General features: G+C 38.2%; 1 protein-coding gene across 1 annotated transcript; it reads left to right on the top strand.

Annotated features, from left to right (window-relative positions):
- The first annotated feature begins 210 nt into the window (after positions 1-210).
- Positions 211-21299, top strand: LBR (lamin B receptor). Its single transcript, XM_034060518.1, has 14 exons — positions 211-328; positions 4632-4812; positions 6781-6975; positions 8444-8527; positions 9134-9332; positions 9901-10097; positions 10864-10918; positions 12442-12636; positions 13916-14019; positions 16384-16509; positions 16606-16774; positions 17803-17883; positions 17982-18104; positions 18840-21299. Exons 2-14 carry the CDS (start codon positions 4648-4650, stop codon positions 18998-19000), a joined length of 1854 nt encoding a protein of 617 aa, XP_033916409.1. The 5' UTR covers positions 211-328; positions 4632-4647; the 3' UTR covers positions 19001-21299.

Below are 21299 nucleotides of genomic sequence, written 5' to 3'. Positions count from 1 at the left end.
CTCCCCCCGCTCCCATTATCGCTCCCCTCGCCGCCGCGGCAGGGCCAGGCCTCCCGGCCCATCGCCTCACCGGGGCGGCCGACCGGCACGCCACGGGCGGGCTGACCGCGCCATCGCGCAGCAGCCAATAGCGTGCGGCCACCCACGATTCAAACGGCCCGTAGTGGCCAATAGGAGCGGTTGGCGGGCGGGAAGAGGCGGGGCCAGGGGGCGGACCGTTGCGCCGCCGTAACCGTCGCTCAGGGCGGTTGTTCCCCTCAGCGGAGTGTCCGGCTGCCGCTGCTCCGTGGAAGCGCTTCCTGCCCTGCCCGGTGCGGGCGGGCGTCAGGTAAGGGGATGGCGGCACCGGGGCAGGGGCCGGCCGGGGCTCACCCTCCATCCGCTGCTTTCTCGGGGGGACTCGCTGCGGCCAATCGCGGCCGCAGCCTCTCTCCGCCCCCACGCGGGCGCCGGGCCGCGGCCTCGCTAGAGCCTCTCTCCCTGTGGGCGGGTAGGCCGCGCCCTTTCCCGTTGCCTGGCCTGGCCTGTCCGCTTGGGACCCGGGATAGCGGGGTTTTGTCTCCCCGCTTTGTTCCGGACGCCGCCGTTCTCCTTTGCAGCGGTACCGCGGCGCCGGGCCTGGCGGGGGCGGGGGGGAAGGCCGCGGCCTGCTGCTGAGGCAGGGGTGCGCCGTGGGAGAGGGGCGGCCCGGTCTGGCCTGGCCTGGCCCAACGCAGCCCCTCCCTTCCCCCCGCGACTGAGGCTCCGCGCCAGGCCCGGGTCGGGAACGCGGGCGGGGCGGGGCTGGGAGCCGAGCCTCCCCCCTCGCTGCACGTGTGTCCCTTCCTGTCAACACCGCCGTGGCCTTGTGTGCGGGGCTCAGGTTCCTGGCGCGCCGCGTCCGCGCTCGGTGCTCCTGCTGGAAGGCCTTTTTAGAGGGGAAAATCTCTTTTCCCTGTCTGAGGATTGGTAGCTTTGTTTTATCTTGAACCGCGTTTTTGCGGGCCTTTAGTGGTGAGGCTAATTCGGCTCTTTCGTCGAGCCAGGCTTGGAAGGGTGGTAGATGCCCCCACCATTATGGTGGTAGAGCTAGAAATGTGGAATGGTAATCCTGAAAAGGTCCTGCACAGCCCAGTCTCCTGGGGAATTCAGTATTAATGGTGAATACGAGTGAACTGAGTATTAACTTTCTGTCTAGGCAGTTGTGTCTTGTGAGCCTTGATTGCCAGCGTTTCCTTCGGTTTACTGTATTTCTTTTCTTGCCTTTAGCTGACTCCCTTCTCTGACGTACACAAGTTTATATCTGCCAGTGGTGGGATGTCAGAATTGGAAAGTCGAATTACTGGGTATTTGTGAATTTTGCTCTCCCAAGAGGGGGAAACTTTAGTGTCTTTTTTTATTCCTTCTTAACATTCGTGATGATGTGGTATGATCTTCTAGTGACTACAGGCTAGCAGTCTTTCTCTTCTTACTTTCTTGACAGAAATGAAATATCTTTGCACCATACCTAGTGAGAGCGTCATTAAGAAAGACAAGAAATGGATGTATGGAGCAATACATTTCTCTTGCATGTTTCTCTTTGTCATGTTCTTGGTTGAGTGAGCAGTAACTTTTTCTTGAGCAACTTTTAAGCTCCAGGGAATTTTGAGTTAAATACATTGGCTTGGTATTGGATCCAAAATCCTTTTGAGCTGTTTCCTTAGATTTCCTAAAGGGAGGTCATAATGGTGCAGAAAACACAAATTTCAACTTGGGAATAAGTGAATATATTTGTAATCAGGTGTCTGTACAGCACAGAGTTCATTGGTTGAAACAGTTCTTTTGAGGTTGCTTGGATATGTATTAGGAAGCCCTGTAAATTAAAAAGTTTGTGTATGGCAACTGTGAACATTGGGCTGATGCCAGCTGAGACCCAGAAAATTATCAGGGGTGTGTGTAGAGCTTGAAAGAGAGTAAATTAAAAATGTAATTAAAAAAGCACAGTTTAGAAAAGATCCTTATTTTTTTTTATGCCAGTAATGGATTTTGTTATCTGCACAGATTAAGGCTGCCTTTAAAAGGTGTAGCCTTTTGAAGTGGGATTTAGGGAATGAGGAATGCCTCACAGGAGGCACAGGGGTGCGGAACAAGGTGGTGGTTCTTGATAGGTTAAGAAGTGATTACTGGTTGATCTCGTTATTAAACTTCTAGGGGAAAAAATAAATAGGTCTTTCAACTAATAAGATTGTTCATTACTTTGAAACACATTCTAGTGTTTCTACTTGCTTAAATTCCTTTATTATTCTGGAATTTCATATCATCGATATCTACCTCAGGCTATCTTACATAACATGATTTAGCTTTGGGTCCTTCAACCATACTTTGCAAGTTCTTAAAACTTCCTTCAGCTCCTTTTGAGAGCGAGGTTGGAGGAAGAGAAGGTTTTCTGCCTTCAAAAAAGAACTGAATCATCAGGTTATCTTTGAGCTGTGTGCACAGGTTCTGGTTTTGAAGTTTGGCAGAGAATTGCATTTTTATTATCCCATGAAATTTTGCTGTGGCTGTTTTAATTAAAAACCATGAATTTATATGTCTTTAGTAATAACTTTGTGAAAAAGTGTTTCCCTTTTTAAAAAGGACTTAAACTCCAAAGATTCTGTTTTTCACCACTTTGTCCCAGGATCTGGCAGCTTTGTTCTGATCAGGCTCTTGAGTTTACACATGAGTTTACACATGATGCCTGAGGTGTTCCAGGTCAGGAGAAAGAAACAATTGGCTGGAGTGTAGGGTTGGAATGTAGATGATCTTAAGATCCTTTCCAAGCCTAACTATTCTGTGATTATGTAAGTCCAACAGCAGAGGGGAAATAAAGTCAGATCAGATTCTTACATCTGCTGAAAGCGATGGCTGGACTTGGTGACAGAACGGTGTTTCAGACTATTTATGGGAGATGAGGAAGAAGTTGGAACTGTGCCAGTGACTGGGGAAAGAGCATTAGTAGACATAGATCTCCTAAAGAACTATCTTTTGGGTGAGAAAAATGGGCAAGGAGACAGATGGGGATTGGCATCAGGTCTTGAGGCCAGAGGTGGTGAAAAGGAATTTTTTTTTTCTTTAATGTGAACTAGGGCAGAAAAGGCAGACCCCTCCCTTTTCCCCCAGGAATTAAAGGAGGATGAAGAGAGCATGGAGAACACTTTGAAATGACAATATGGAAGTTGTATGTCTTGGAGTCAGAAGAAACAAGGCTATGAATTTAAGTGGGTTAAACTGACCGGGATAAAACAGAGGAGTGAGAGTGCAGAAAGTAAGAAGAAATGCAGGTAGAAGACAGTTGAGCTGGCAGAGCTTGTGCCTACGAGTATAAACTGGCAAGTATCAGTGAAACAAAATGCTCCTTCAAATGTTATACAGCAAAGGAGATGGCCAGATGTTTGTTTCAAAGCAATTGGGAATATTACCAGTAAAATCCACATGAGGGGATTTTGCCAAGGTTTTGGTTTCTCCTTTGACTGAGAGCTACACAGGTGCAAAATGAAACAGCAGCAGCAGCTTCAGGAAATGCCAGAGTGAAAGTTTATTGAAAAGCCTCACTCAGCCCCATCCCCCAGTGTGTTCTCAAGGTCTGGGATCAGATAGTAACAGTATTTTTTTTCTTCTTGCCAAAGAATCTTAACTTTTCACTGCAGGTTAGTTAATGTGTAATGAATGAGCACCTAGTTACATGTTTTTTTGTTTCATCTGATTTTGTGGCTTCGTATTTATAGCGAGCAAGTTAACATGCTTATTTGCTGGGTTGTTTGGTGTCATTCTCTTCCCTATCCCTTCCCCTTTTCCTCTCCCCCCCCCCCCGTGTTTATCATTCAGATGATGATAGTATGTAAATGAGTATGTATTTTACCATAGTCTTTGAAAATAGCCTCACTTTGTGTTGGGACCTGAGTCATAGAAGTTCAGGCTGTTCTTCTATGGATACCTGTTTTCAGAAGGCAATGACATATACCAAGGAACTTTTCAAAGAGTTATACAGGACTTCTCTAAAGTTCTATCTTCAAATGTGAAGATGCAGTTGTGGTTTTCCCAGCAGCCTGATACGGTGGACCAAGGGTGGTAGCTACATAAACTATGTTTTACTAGCATCATGTGAAACCTTATGATGCAGATAGAGGCATGGAATTTGGTTTCTTGGGATATTGTGTGATTGCTTTGGTGCTGTACTTTGGTTTGCTACAGGCCTCTGCAAAAAGCATTACATGCTTTGTGCTGAATAGGTGGAAAAGAGGAAATATTCAACCTATACAGGAGCCCAGATTCTGGTGTTATCCAACTTTTGAGTTTTTGACATAATAAATGGCAGAAAGTATGTAATGTAGCTGTGTGTATGGAGTAGATTTCATACTTCTTAACATTTGGAAATCATCACTTAAGTAATTTTTTTAGAACCACAGGAAAACAGGATACTTGGATATCATCCCATTTACTTTTCCCTCTCTAGATTACATAACTGCATTTTGTAATTGTGGTCAAATACACATTTTGCCTACTCTTGATGGGCTCTGATGGAGATTGTATATCACAGTTGAATACAGGTCTAGATGTACTATTAATACATTTGAACGTTTCTTTCATAACAACTGAAGTTTAGCTGTCCTATATATTTACTTCTTTTCTAGGGATTCCTTTTGGAAAATGCCAAACCGGAGGTTTGCAGATGGCGAGGTGGTGATGGGCCGTTGGCCAGGAAGCGTCCTGTACTATGAAGTACAAGTGACTAGTTATGATGACGTTTCTCATCTTTATACTGTGAAGTACAAAGATGGGACTGAACTTGCATTGAAAGAGAGTGATATAAGAGTAAGTACACGTTTATAAATTACCAGTATTTATAACAGAAAATTATATTGAATTTTGTGATGTAGATAAAATACAACTTACAACTGGATAGTCCCTTTGCAAGTTTTCATTAGCTGTTTCTTCAGGGAATTGGTGCTAAATGATAGCTTTTTCCTACGTGACATTTAAAGTAGAAGTCCAGAATGTTGACCCATCTAAAGAAGCATGATTGTTTTCTTTACCATGAACAAACAGTGATATATATGGGGAAAAAAAGTCAAAATCCTTCAGGAGCTCTATAGCATGATAGTTGATGAGAAATTGGTTTTGGGCAGTTTCTAAAGCCAGTAATCAGAGGGTGGTACTCATTTGACCTTTTTCCAGTTACACATAATAAAATCTGAAAACAAATGCAAGCATGTAGTCAAGGTTCAATGCAAATATAAATAGCACATGCTCTTTAGGTCCATACTTAAAGCATCTGTGAATAGTTTGTACTGTTTAGGACCCCAAAAGTTTTGCCAACTGCTCCATTTGTGACAGTTTGGAATCTTTGAGAAAGGGTCATGTCATATGTATACTCTTTTCTATCTATGTATCTTCATTATTTCATTTTTTTTTGTTACTAATAACGGCCTTTACAACTCAGTGTGCAAGTTTTATTTCATTTTCAAAATGTGATAATGCAGGAGACAAAAAGCTATTTGAATGTTTGCTGTAGTTGGTTTTTAAGGCCTATTCCAAAGCCTGCAGAAGTTCAAAACCAACTTGGGTGTCTTTATGTGAGAGATTGTTTCACGTTTTGGGGGCAGTGTATCTGCCCTGTAACTGGCCTTTTCTTTTGGAATAGATTGTTTCTGCCTCAAGATAGACAATCATTTTCACTGCTCTAATTTGTTTACCTTCATGTTAGCAAAATCCAGTTGAGAAAATACCTTTCTTTGTTATAAAAAGCATTTGTGCCTTATAAAAGTTGTGGAAAATTTACATGGGAAAATTAGCACTGTAGACTTCACAGAGAAATAAAACAATGTTTTTTTTGTGAGAACTGTTTAAGAAATTAGGTATCACTTCTGATTTAGTGATTTAGCTGACTTAGGGTTTTTTTAGTGTTGATTTGAGCTGTGTTGCTGTAAACAGATCGTTACATCTTAAGATGCCAAATGTATTATTAATCGACCTAAGTAACTGAAATGATAACCATTTGTTGTGGTTTAAGTCCAGCCATGCAGTCTCTCTCTCACTCTCCCCCTTCTTCCCTCCTCGCTCCTGGAGGGATGGGGAGGAGAATTGAAAGAATGTGACTCCCACAGGTTGAGATAAGAACCAGTCCAGTAACTGAGGTGTAACACAAAATCACTACTGTTACCACCAATAGTAATAATAAGGGAAATAACAAGGGAAGAGAATACAACCACTTGCCACCTACTGACTGATACCCAGCCCCACTGAGCAGTTATCAAGCCCTTCCCGGTAACTGCCCCCAGTTCTACATCCTGGGCATGATGTGCTGTGGTATGGAATACCTCTTTGGTTAGTTTGGGTCAGGTGTCCTGTCTCTGCTTCCTCCCAGCTTCCCCTCCTCCCTGGCAGAGCATGAGACTCAGAAAGTCCTTGGTCAGACTAAACATTACTGAGCACCAACTAAAAACATCAATTCATTTACTTTAGGAAAAGATTAAGAGGGTCGTACACTTCAGAGCTTAATGCTCATGCAGATAGTTTATATCCATATGCTGATTTCTGTAGCTTTGACAGCAATTGTCTGCAGTTGTTGAGATAGGATTGTCTGGGTGTTGCCAACAGAATGAGTATGCTGTAGTGGCTCTTTCTTAACAGCCTTTGCACAGCATCAGTAAAGGAGATAAGAGACGGTTCTGTATAGCTGTGTGCCAGAGTCCTTATCAGGAAAAAGAACCAAGTTTCTCAAATTGTGCTTTGAAACATCTAAGGTAAGATTCTCCTGCTTTCTTCCCCTCTTTCCTTTAGTCCCAGTCAGCATTCAAGCACAGGAAGAGCCAGTCCTCTTCAAGTTCTCCCTCCAGAAGAAGTTCTAGCAGATCTAGATCTAGATCTCCTGGTAGGCCAGCGAAAGGCAGACGTCGTTCTTCTTCCCAGAGCAGAGAACAAAAAGAAGACAAAAAGAAAACCATTTCAGAAACCAGCTTGACTCCACTGGCATTGGTTTGTTTGTTTGTTTGTTTGTTTGTTCTTTGAGGGGGGAGGGATGTGTGTGGTGGATTTTTTTAATACAAACTTGTGCTATTTGAAAGGTTTATGTTATGCATACTGGGTTTATTATTTAAAAGCCAGCTGTAGGTAATACTGAAGTCATTGTTAGCATATGCCGCCATATGCTCCCACTTATGAAACAGGGCAAAAGAACTTAGTCTCCTTTTAAGATGGATTGATCGATGCATAGTAAGTATTAGAATTTGAAATACAATGAGTTCTGGTTTCATACACAGTTTGTGTGAGGCTTCTGTGGGAGAATTGCTGCAGAATTCAAGTGTAAAATATATATATATGGCCTTGCTGACCGATAATATTGCAGAACTGTTGTCATTATAAAAACTGCCCTGTAAGGATTTGGAAGTTTATCATGTATTGTTTTGGATTTTTTCGAGTTGAAATTTATCGTGTTTGTTCTTGGCCTATTTTGTGAAGGTTTTGGTGTTCTGTAAATGCAGAATAGCAGCATTGATATTTCTCTATTAAGAGACATTTCTTCTTCCTCTTGTGCCCTTGAGAGATAGCTTCAAGGGATACTTGTCTTAGTCCCTTAAACTGTAAATGCCTTCTGCTGATCTCCTGAAAACAGATATGTTTAAGTTAAGTTTCAAGTACACCAGACCAGGCAATCTAAAATAAACAGATAGGTTTAGTTTAGTAAATTGCTACTACCAAAACACTATTTGAGACTGAAACTCTTGTGGTTTTTGTTCTGCAATGATCTCCTTTGGGCTGTGTGACCCAGTGCATAGCCTGTGGACCCATATGCTTGTTTTAAGCAGTTTGAAGCCAGTGGATATGCTTTTTTTTTGGGCAAAAATGTTAAAATATCTTGGGTGGTTTTCTCCTGGCTTCTGACTGAGGAGTAAAATTGATCAGTTGGTTGCTGTACAACTGGAATCACTTTGTCTTTTTCATCAAAGATTAAGTTCAAAGAAAATCAGTCGTGTCTTCCTAGGGATGTGTAAGGCAGACACATGAATTTTTGTAAGACAGTTTGTTTCTGAGAAAAAAACTTGATGGGAAAGCAAACTTTTCAGTCCTCAGAAGCAGTGTCCTACATGGGATGCTGAAATTGCCTGGGCTTTCCTAATAGCATTGTTAGTTACTTTGTATTTGGTAGTCCCTGATGCTGAGTTAAAAGTAACATAGAAGCTGTATTCTGTCCTAGTGTCACTGTTAATAAGGGGAAGGAAGAAAAATAAAAGTAACCATTTTCTTTACTGAAATGATTTTTCCTCACTTGTTTGAGAGCTGAAACTGCCCATGCTTCAGATGCTGAAGCCACTTTTTTTCCTGTGGGGGAAACTGGAGTAGTGGCAGTAGAAAGATAACTAGTTACTGTTCTTAATTATTCATTATATACTTAATGCAGCTGTTATTTTTAGAAAGCTAAAACTGTGGGTTTTCTTGTAACCAGAAACCAAGTGAGAACAACACCAGAAGGTACAATGGTGAACCTGACAGTACAGAAAGAAATGACACATCCTTCGTCATGTCAGAGGTATGAACATTGTATTTACCCTTAGTCTGGTGTCACATTCTAACAGCTCTCTTGGAAATCCTTAGGAAAGGGACATACATTCATCAAGGAGAAATAGAACGCAGTGTAAAACTTAGAGGTCAAGTAAGTTTACCGCTCAGCCAAGTGAGTTCAGGGGAGAGAAGGGTGAAGTTGTCAGAGTACTGGATTTGCATTTCTGTAAACCTCTCACTGATTACTTTGTGTTCATGGCCATGCTTTTCCAGTATGAATATTTGGCCTTGGAAAGTGATTTATTAAGTTATTTATGTGTTTTCTTTCTAAACCAAGCCAGTTCCGATTGTTAGCCAAACTTTGGTGTAGAAACAAGAGGAGGAGGAGAGTAGAGATAGATGCCTCTATTGGAACTGCTGCTGATACATAGTCAAGGCCTAAGTGATCACAATGATCACTTAGGCCATGACTTAGGTTTTAGCAGTCTCTTCATATAAATGTGTAAACTTAAGTACTGTATAGGATCAGAGTACATTTTATAGTGAAGAATGTCCTCTTAAATATAAAATACTGGAGTACAATAGGTAATACCACTGGGATTTTTTTTAGTGAATTCTTTTTATTCATTAACAGCAAAAGTTGAAACCAGACCTGGAAATAGCACGTGTGCTCGACCAGTACAGCTTGCGTCCAAGAAAAGAAGAAAAGAAAAAAGAAGAGATGTATTCAGAGAAAAAGATTTTTGAGACAAAAGTAATTGAGAAAGCATCATTAAAAACAATTGAGAAAGCGCCATCGAAAACAAAGGAGCTAGAGTTTGGAGGAAGAATTGGTATGTGTGCAGATTGTCTTCAGAGTTGAAAACCAGTACTTTTCTGGTTTTTACTTACTGACCATACAGTTGTGTCAAGAAGTTTGTCCAATGTTTGTACCTTGGGTGCAGAATCTGGAGTCACTCATGTGACAGTTCTTCAAGTAGTCTGTGCTGGTATTGGTGGCAGTCAGGAATTGTTACTATCTCTTGTGAAATACAGTGAAGATCTTGAGCCTTCCACTTGCACAGTGGGATTTAAATATTTCCAAATTAAACTGAAGAAGTAACCAGCAAAGTTCTTACAGTTGTGAAACTCAGCAGCGACAGTTTACATACAGTTTTATTGAACAGTTTTAAAGGGATGCAGTGGGTGTGATCCTTTGGTTTGGTTGTATGACCTCATATGGAAGTGGGAAGAATGACTCTGTGACCCATTACATGACTGGGGGATTGTTGCAGTCTTGCTTCAGGAATAGATAATGACAACCTCTTCTCTGTCACTAAAGTTAATAGTGATATTTATCATTGGGACTGAAACTTAATTTTCTGTGTTCATTTTCTGATACTACATAATGCTTATTTACAGGGACCTTCACACTGATATTTTTCATGCCTGCTACTGTACTCTACTTGCTCTTGATGTGCAAACAGGATGACCCCAGTCTTATGAACTTCCCCCCTCCTCTCCCAGCACTTGAAAGTCTTTGGGAGGCAAGGGTGTTTGGTATTTTTCTTCTGTGGTTTTTCCTTCAAGCTCTGTTCTACTTACTGCCAATTGGAAAGGTAAGCTGTTCAGTAGCAAAGAAGTTGGGTTTTTATGGATAATTAATGTGTTAGGCTGGAAGGTAGGGTATGCTCTTAATGCACTGAATTTGAAAGCAGATGAATTAGTTTGCCATACTAAGCTAGAATATAGCTACTGCAGATGTCTGTAAGCTTAAAATAGGACAGTTTAGGAGTTCAATGGCTGTGCATTTCACAGTCTTACAGCAGAAAAGGCAGGAGTTCAAATCAGAGCATGGATAAAATCTGCCTGATAGGAATCTGAAATTTTTGTAGATTTCTGACTTTAAAATTGGCAAACTATTTGATACTCAGTTGCTTAGTTATATCCAATGTTTTGGAATGTAATCTTCATTTACAGGAAGCTATTAATCTCTCTGATAATATGTATATCAGGCAAATGCTCCGTTTCCTTTGTTTTGTGACTTGAGGGACACTGGCAGGTTCTGAAAGAACATTACAATAAATAGATCATTTACTCACCTTGTTCTGTTGCATTGCTGTACATGTTTAGAGTGATTGGAGCCGCTCTGTTTTCTTGGGTCTGGTTAGGAAGAGATTTTATGTAAATGTTTCAAAGAAGAACTGTTACCCTTTTGCTATGCAGAGTATGCTTTTGAGAGCAGTACCTGATCTGCAGATTTGCAAATATCTAGCTGATTACCTTGATTAAATCTCTTTGTGGTGGAGATGTGCTTGATTAACCTCCCCTGCCAGTGTCCTCAGAAAGTGCTTTATTGAAACACTGCTGTTTCATTCTTCCTAGGTTGTAGAAGGCCTGCCTCTTTCAGATGGAAGGAAACTGCAGTACCGGATAAATGGTAAGCAGGTTGCATTGCTTCTTCTGAAGGTTGATACCACTGGCTGATTTGCAGTACTCTGTACCATAAAACACAAATGTTGAAAGATACATTCTGGGATCAAGCTAGGTAGGTCTAGATGGTCCTGGATGTCTCCAGTTTACAGACTAACGAGAAGTGTGCTGTAATTGATTTAACATGTTCTTCTTGCCTGGCAAAGAACAGTTCTAAGTGCTTATTCAGATCTGTTTTCACTTCTTATGAATAAGGCAGGCTTCTCCATTAGGTTTAGAGTATGGTTTAACATACTTCAGCAGTGTTGCTTTTTCAGGCTTAAATAGTACAGTGTTCTTTGATGCCTTGCTGGTATTCCAGACTACCTATTTAATTGATTAGTCAGTTCAAGGACACTGGTGGTAGTGAATCCAGATGTTATGTGAAAAAGTTGAGAGGGGTTTTCTTATAGTAGACCATTGTGTCATACACCATTTTAAAGATGCTGTATGCCATCATAGATGCAAAGTGAACTGCATCCTGTGGAGGTGAGTCATTAAAGCTGCCTTATACCTTCGTTTGGTTTGGACCTCTGCCTTTAGTAGGGGCATACTATCACACTTTTTCTTCTGTATTTGAATAAAGGGAAGAAATAAGCTACGTGATCTGGGTGTTGTAAAAAAGAAAGGGAAAGGAAAGAGGTCATCATCCTGCTGCTTCAAAGGTTAATTCTCAGAGCAACTTTGAAAGCCTTCTTGAGGAAATGAAGACTGTATCAGTCCCTAGTGACAGGACAAGAGGCAATGGGCACAAAGAGGTTCCATGTGAACATCAGGAAACACCCAGTGAGGGTGACTGAGCACTGCCACAGGTTGCCCAGACAAGTTGCGGAGTCTCCATCCTTGGAGATATTTTAAAGCTGTGTGGACATGGTCCTGGGCTGCAGGTGACCCTCTGCAAGTAGGAGGGTTAGACTAAATAAGTTTGGGAGATCCCTTCTAACCTCAGCCATTGTGATTCTGTGAAAGGGTTTGTAGAAGGTACTTAGGTGAGAGCTGTGTAAAACTGCCTGCTGGTATCTGGGTATCATGCCATTCAATGTGATTTAATACACTACAAAAGTTTTGTGCTCAAGTTTGTACTTGATTATTTATTTGAAACCTTTAATTACCACTATCAAGGTATACATGAAGATAACCGTATTTTCTTCTTGAAGTTACCTACTATCATTATCCAGTACTAGTATCAGTGTTCATTTTACCACTACAACCTGAAATGGGATCTTACCTTGTAAAACATGTGGTTGCACTCAGAGTGTCCCTGCATATTGCCTTCTTGAGCACAGGAAATTCCAGGGCTTAGATTGAATCTCTTCTGTATATTGCTGTACCCCATCAATTTGAACCTGAAGAGCATGGGATGTATAAGACACTATTGGAATATCAACAAATCTTGGGAGGTGTATAAATGCAGGCATGCTGGACTGGGTAGGTTCTACTAGAATGAGTATTTTAATTTGCACTAATATGTCATTCTTTTACATCCTTTAGGGTTTTATGCTTTTGTTTTGACTGCTGCAGCTATTGGAACTTTATTATACTTCCAGTTTGAACTTCATTATCTGTATGATCACTTCCTGCAATTTGCAGTGTCAGCTGCAGCTTTTTCTATGGTGTTGAGCATTTATCTGTATATTCGGTCCCTGAAAGCACCCGAGGAAGAACTGGCCCCAAGTGGAAATTCTGGTGAGTTAGAAATATTTTGGATCATTCCTTTCCAATTATTTGCTGCAGTTTCATTTTTATAAATGAAAGGCTTAGATCTAGGGCTGATTATTATATTACTGGTGATGTCTGCTTGCAACTAATCTAAAATGCATGTTGAATGCTAAATGGCAGGTTTTTTGTGCACACTCGCGTACTGTGCCATACTTAAAATTGTAGTTGGATCATCTTGAGTACCTTACACACAAATATTTTGGCTGCTCTAGTCCCTTAGAGATGAGAGAACAGTTCCTTCCTTTCTATTTTCAGCATTTGGCTGAGGCTTGTCTAGTTTGCTTCATAGTGCCCCTGCCAATGGGCCTTCAGCAGCAGGGAATGAAGAGGAAAACCGAAAGCTGTAGATGTTTTGGCAGTGGGAAGTCAGATACAGAACTTGAAATTACGAAGCTTAATTTTGCTGTGCACTGGTTGGTTAATCTGAATGGAGTTTCCAAAAGAAATTTTGATTGAGTCCTGAGACTGCCTGCTTAGAAAGTATGAGTTCTATGCAGATGGTTTTGTAGGACAAGGATAGACTGGCGTTAAATATTAAACAGACTACTTTTAAAAATGGTCATAGACTGGCTAAGAAAGGGAGTTTATGGACAGACCATTTAGTGCATTAAGATGAAGTATTCAGATGTCCTTAGTTCCATCATCATCAGTGCAGCTTGTACGTGTGTGAAGGGAAATAAGTGATCATAAATTGTTTTGTCTTTGAAAATGCAGTTCTAGTCTCTGTAAGTGGCATAGTAGCATTCTGTAACTGTTCTGCAAAGTCCTTGTTGTTAACTTGGTGTGCAATGTCTTGAAGTCCAGGTATGGGATTTTCCTTCTTGTCCATCTCCTTGATGACAGCTGTGACATTCCTTTAGATGTCACAGCTAAAGGAATTCTTGCTTGCAGAGAAGAGCATCAGAGTAGGAGGAAAAGTAGAATTACTTAATATCATGAGATCGCATTGATGGAAAATGTGATGTGAGGTTCAGGATAAGGCTGAAAAAAAAGAAGAAGCAAGTGTCAAGGAGAAATAAGACTGCAGTAACTTCTAAAGTGTTTACTCCTAACAAATAAAATATATGAGCCTCTTAAAGTATAAATCATGTGGGTTGTGCTTTATGTTTTGCACATACTCTTACATTTTTCTTGCCAATCTAAAGGATTTATGCATGAGAAAACTAATAGAAAGTAAGAACTTTATGGGGAGGAGTATAGTGGCAGATGAAAAGAATATTGCTAACAAAGACTGTGTTATCTGCAGGGTATTTTGTTTATGACTTTTTTACGGGTCATGAATTAAACCCTCGTATTGGCAGTTTTGATCTCAAATACTTCTGCGAGCTGCGTCCAGGATTAATTGGCTGGGTGAGTCAGTAATCTTGGTTACTTTATTTGCTTAAATATTAGCCAAATGTGGGTTTAATATACAGATATATTATATTCTTATCCAGATGAAAACAGATTAAATGTATTTTATTTAAAATATAGAATACATGTGTATAGAATATATGTGTATATAGTATATATAATAGTATATAAACCAAGTATATCACAAAAATATAATATTAAATAGATATTAATACAAACAAATATGTATATTTATATAAACACATTTTCTATGTATATTTATAGGTATTATATTTTACTCATTTTAGCTATATAGATTTATATTTTAGTTTTATTGTACATACTTTATAGATATATAATTTCATATATTTATATTTATTACATTTTTATATTTATAATTTATCTATAACATCTGAAATATATAAATATGTGTATATTTCACATAATAGGTAATTAGCTCTATTATATATAATAGCTCTATATATAGTCAGCATATATAGAGATATCTATATATTGTATAACAACATATATCTACATATATCTAGTTACACATATCCCAATATCTATATATAGATATATCTATACAATTACATAAATTTAATATTATATAATTAATATAAATATAAATTAGGCCTGTATATAAATTTGTATATAAAATAATATCTATTTTATATAGATATACATCTGGTTTTGTACATTTTTCATATAATACTTAGATATATAATACATTTTTCTATATATAAAATGTATTACATGTATATTGGATATATATCTATAACATGTACTATATATAATTAGATAATATATATGCTGTATAATTATATAAAATATATAGGTATATCTTATCTATATGTAGGTAATGTATAACTAGATAATATAATCTGTTATAATGTAATATTCATCTATATAGATATATACTTTTTATTACATAATTCTATAATTCAGAATGTATATAACATTTAGTATAATATTTAATATAAAGAGACTTATGTATATATCCAAATAGGTAGCTATAGATAATATATGACATATCTATATATTATCTATAGATATATACCTAGTATTATTAGATATAATATATAAGTATATATTGCATATATTACTATATATTGTATAGATATTTCTATATATCTCTAGAGATATAAAATTATATGATATATTAAAAATATAAAATACAATATATAAAGGTATGTAATGTAAAATATAGATCTATATCTCTATAGAGATATAGATCTGTATAGCTATAGATACATATTATATATAGATATATATACATATATATACATTATATATATATAATATATATTATATTGGTCTATAAACATTATATATATGTACATATATCTATTATATTCAATCTATAATATACATGATATACTTTATAATGGAGAGCTATATGAAATATAATAAATATATAGAGATAGAAATATGTCTGTTATATATAGATATTTATGTATTATATCTCTATAATATAAACTATAGATCTATCTACAGATAACTATCTGTAGACATCTATATCAAATTTGATATTTATAATTGAATACTTATCTATATAGAGATAGATATGTGTATATATATTTGTAATATATTTTATATCACTGATATATAAATATATTTTATAATCTTTATTGTTAGATATATGTTATGTATTCTATAGATAAAAATATAGAAAAATTAAAAGATGTTATTTAATATTAAGTGTATTGATATTTATTATAATTTATAATATGGAGTATATGCACATATATTTATATAGATATTTCTGTTGTATAAAGAAAATACATGCATATATATACACACATCGATATATAACTATATTTTACAATATATAGTTAGATATATTTTATATATTTAAATATGTATTCTATAAATATATAGAAAATTTTAAAGATGTTATTTAGTAATTAATAAATGTATTGATAGATATTTATTATAATTTATAATAATATGGCGTATATACACATATTCATATATAAATATTTATTTTATACAAAGAATATACATACATATATATATACACATCTCTATGTATGTTTGGTGTTAAAGATACAGTATGTATTTATTTATAAACAGAAAAAAGTACTTAGAAACAGTTTCATGTTGCCAGATTTTTAATGATCATTTTTATGCAATTTAGGAAAAATTCCACATTCTTGTTTCCTTGGTTTATGGGAAATGCAAATCCTTCTTAAAGTATTCATGTGTTGAGGTTATACAGCTTCAGAAATGTAGTTAGTTGCAAACTGTGGCTTGTGAAATAAGCTAGTTTTGACCTATGTTTAGATTGTAAAAACATATCTGTATTAACATGTCCTGAAATCTAACAGAAAAGACCATTGTCCTCTACAAGCAAAGCTTATAACAAAATGTTCTCTAAACTAGGTTGTTATAAACTTGGCAATGCTCTTGGCGGAGATGAAGATACACAATCAAAGCATGCCATCTCTGTCAATGATACTTGTGAACAGCTTTCAGCTTCTCTATGTGGTGGATGCTCTGTGGAATGAGGTAAATGACAATCCTATTGAACTGTTGGCATTTCTAATTATCATGTTACATGAATGAAGTCCTGTACTTTCTAAATTCCTTCCTTCTTGTTTCTAGGAAGCCGTTTTGACTACAATGGATATTACCCATGATGGATTTGGATTCATGCTTGCATTTGGAGATTTGGTTTGGGTTCCATTTGTCTACAGTCTGCAGGCCTTCTATTTAGTTGGTCATCCTACAGCAATTTCTTGGCCTATTGCTGTTGCAATCACGCTTCTGAATGGTAAGTTATAGTAAATGTTTTCATTACTGGTAGTAACCATGCAGTTCTGATTTTCTGGTTCTGAGTTGTAAGGTGACATTTTAGCTAAGATGCAGTAATTATATTTTCTGCATTACTGTAGGTGGTGGAAGCATGTCTCTGGCTACAAAGAATGTAATAAGCTTTTATTAATGAAGTATAAATGAGACACCCAGTTGCTCTGTTGAGGGTCATCTTTAGATGGATGTCATCTGGAGTTTCAGAAGTGACTCAGATGTTTAAGGAAGCGCCTTTTAGAGTCAGTCTGTGTGACTCTTCTAAAAAGGAAGCCAATACCATGTTAGTTATGCTTTACTGAACCTAGAGTAAAAGAGGTTTTTGTTGTTTAAGTATTTGCATCTCCTTCCCTGATGCCCATAATAACAGACTCATGGAAACTATCTTGCACCTTTAGGAGACCTTAAATCTCCCCCAACAGGGCCTTGTAGTTTGTTACTTTATCTAAGTAGTAAACTTTAAAGAAAGCTTTTGTAAAAATGTCAAAGAATTCAAACACCTGGAAAAAGTACAAAGGCATACAAGTTAGTACGTGCACTGCTGAGAAATACAACATCTCTTCTACATTGCCAGGGTTATTTTTCTTTATTTGCTTCATTTGAATTATGTTGTGGTCATATATTTTAATATTGTAAATAGGTGGTCAATCTATGGAGTAAGCAGTGTAGCAAATACTGGGCTGCTGGAAGAGCTGTTGCAGCACCTCACCTCATGTGAATTTCAAACCCAAGTTTACATTGATAAAGATCAGACATAAAAGTAGAAGTAAAAATAAAGGTTCTCCAAAATGTTAAAAGTAATGTGCAAGAACATACAGAACACAGGTTTCCAATAGCATTCCTGTCTTGTTAGAGCTCAGAACCAGAGAATATCAGTATCTTTCCTAAGGAAAAGGCTTCAGTGTAATGAGAGCAGCAGAGAGCATGCAAGAGCTTTTGCTGAAGGAAAGAAAACTGGAAAATACTGAAAATTCCAAATACTGTTTCTTTCAGGTATTGGCTATTACATATTCCGTAGTGCAAATTCCCAGAAAAACAGTTTCCGAAGGAATCCAGCAGATCCCAAATTGGCCTGTGAGTGCATTTTGTATTTGTTCAATTGCTCCACAACACCTCTTTGTAGTGTCTAAATACGCATTTCAATTGTGTTGACTACAATACTCTATTCACAGATCTGAAATCTATACCCACTGCAACTGGGAAAGGGCTTCTTGTCACAGGCTGGTGGGGTTTTGTTCGTCACCCAAATTATCTTGGTGATATCATCATGGCTCTGGCGTGGTCCCTCCCCTGTGGTAAGTTCCTGAAGCTAAGATGGAGTTTGTTAACAATGCTGGTGTGTTTTAGCATCTGACTGGGTTTGAAATGCAAAGTGATAATTATTTGAGATGCCTAAAACCTGTAATTGATTGAATGGTGAATTTCTCTGGTGTAAGCTTAATGCAACACCTCCTTTACATCTTATCCTTTATATCTAACTGTAGATTTGACATCTCCCACTATAGATTTGACTCTTCTGACACTTCATCATTAAGTAACAATGGAGCCTGCTAATAAGTTGTTCCTTACATTGTTTTAATGGCTTTGCTAAAGTATTGTCATATCTGCTGGCTCATGTCTGGTCTTTCATCCACAAGTCAAGTAGTGTGCTCTCAGCAAAGGTAGAGTTACCATCTCCAGCCAAAATAGAGAAAACTTTGTGGGGCTTGTGTGGGGCAGCTCTGTGCTTGTAGGGGTTTACCTATTTCTCTGGTTTTGATAGCTAGAGAGCTTAAAATATGTGACAACTTTGCATGTGTTAAGTTGATAAATTCTGAGACTGAATTTTAAGGATTGTTTTCTGGGATTTTTGGTGGGTTATTCTCTGCATGTAAATGTCACATTTTGCACTATCCTGTTGAGCTTTTGATGCTTTACAATACAACTATAAGATGCTTCAGCCTGTGACAAGTATATCCCTGGCTCAGTACATGTTAACAGCTAACATTTCATTGCTGTACCTAAAGAGCCTTTCTCACTTTATTCTGCAGGTTTTAATCACATTTTACCATATTTCTACGTTATCTATTTCATCTGCTTGCTTGTTCATCGGGAAGCTCGTGACGAACATCATTGTAAGCAGAAATACGGCTTGGCATGGGAGAGGTATTGTCAGCGTGTACCATACCGCATATTTCCTTACATCTACTAGAGCACTCCAGATGCCTGATTTGCAAATTCCATCTAAAGTTAGTTTCTTTGCAAATAAAAATATACCTCTTATCTTTGCACTTGGTCTGTTTGTTATTTAGGCTTTTAAAAACAAACAAAGGTGACCAAACAGTGGAGTGCATCAACAGCTATTTACAAGTAATCTTAAAATGTGAGTTATGGGAACTGACTGTCTGTGACTTCAATTTTTACCAAAATTGTGAATTTTAAAAAGTCTTGGAGCCCTAATCTTTCAAGTTAAATTTTATCTAGAATCCTGAGTTTACATTTTTTATTGCATTTAATTAAGCACTGTGATGTAAAGTATATTATTTTCTTAATACAATAAATACAGAAATTCCATCCAGTTCATTTTTTGCTGTTGCTTGTACCATCTAACTTCAGCTGTCTGACTTAGTTGCCTGAACTGAAGGAGCAGCAGGGTCTTTTGGTCGGTGGAACTGGGAGCAGGGGATTTGACCCACGTGAGGGGCTCGTGCTATTGGCAGTGCTGCCCTGCAGCCCCGGGCCAGAGCTGGCACAGCTCAGCTGGGTGCTTGTCACCCTCCTGGCTTTTCATTAATGGGATTTTTTGGTCAGGGAGGCTCAGGTGACCCCCACACCTGCAGGAGGGACAAAGGGATGGGATGGGAGTGGAAGGAGAAGTAAAGGGGCACAATCATCCCCTCCCATCCCATCCCATCCCTGCATTCTTGAGGCAGTTTCAGACCAAAGGGGACTTCTGGCAGCACCCTTGACCCTAGAGAGAAGCCACGCTGCTGGCTCAGGCTCCTGAAGGTGGATGATACAAACACTTGTTCCAGCCATGGGCAGAGCTGTGGAAGCAAGTAGCAAACCCTCCTCCTGCATCTAGTGATGAACACACGGTAGCAAAAGGTGCAGGAAAGAACAAAATGACCACAGCTGGCTGCTTCTGATCTCTGTATATGTCTTAATGTACCATAGCGCTTACCATGTGTGTATAATAGAGCTTCCGTGTTTTTGCTGTACAGTCTTTCTGGATTTGAAAAGGCGATAGCTTTGGGGTTTTTTTAGGAACAGGAGATACCAGTAACTACATCCATTGCCAGTACTTTTAAAAAAAATGCTCATTGACTGAAAAAGGTTTTGTAAATTAATGTATTAATTCTGAAACCAATTGAAGTGGTCACTGAAATATTTGTATTGAAAGATGTTGTGGAAATATAGGACATGCTCCTCAATCCAAAGTTGGGTTTTTTGTTTCCTTTTGTTTTAATTTGGCATTGCTACCTCATATGTAGGTTTTGCCTTTTGTACTGTTGCGGATAGAGAAAATGGCTATTTTTTGCTATTGCTATTTAAAACAACATTTTTTACATGAGCCTGTGGTTAAACTCAACCACTTCCTAATATATTTTTGTATATATTTGACTTTTTAACTAATGTCTGTGTTCTAGTTACTGCTAGCCGTGTTCTCTGGCTAACTGGCTGTAAATGAGATGCCTTCGTAGTATTTACTTCACAAGTAGAATAATTTTACTGAAGTAACCTTGCATTAACTAACTTTTATTGTCATCACACTGAGAGCTTTTCACAGACCTCAGACAGGAGGTTTGATAGCACCAGGTGTCCAGAACAGCTTAGTCCAATCTGAACTCCAGTGCATGTACTTGTATGCTTGCAGGAAGGTTCCTAAGAAGTGGGAATGTTGCTGTTACTCATCAGTTATTTTCAGTTCTTTTAAAGTGTTGCTGTAATTGAAAACTAGCACATGATTTTTTAAACAAAAGAACCCTCTATTTTGTACACAGGCATCTTTTTAAGGAGAATTGTACATTTGAAATGTAAATAATATAGCTTGATTGTGACAGTTGCCTCCAAAAATCTGTAATGGTGGTGTTGTAAGGGAAATGTTTTAAGACAAGTACTTTGATTCCTGGTCTAAGATAGCAGTGCCTGTAACAAGAGTGAGGAGCTGTCACTCCTGTGCAGTAGCAGATTAAACTGGGATATGCTACCCAATGGGAAACAATCGAGCAATCATCTAAATGCTCCAGCCTGCAAGCTGGTGATTCAAATTGTACTGATGGGGGGCAGTTGAACCCCTCACTCTGTAAAGCAGGAGGTGCTGCTGCCATCCCAGTTTTATCTGTTGCCACACAAGGCTGTTGGAATGTAATGTGGAGCCCTTGTCCTTCAGAAACAGATTTTGACCAATGGTAACTTCTCTCTATTTACATGCTGAATTTTATGTGAATTTGATTTTGAAGTCATTGTTTTTACTACAAACAAGTCTCTAAACTGAAATAAAGCTTTTG

Source organism: Melopsittacus undulatus, chromosome 3, assembly GCF_012275295.1.
Source record: "Melopsittacus undulatus isolate bMelUnd1 chromosome 3, bMelUnd1.mat.Z, whole genome shotgun sequence".
Classification (NCBI taxonomy): Eukaryota; Metazoa; Chordata; class Aves; order Psittaciformes; family Psittaculidae; genus Melopsittacus; species Melopsittacus undulatus.
This window is presented reverse-complemented; position numbering and strand designations above follow the sequence as displayed.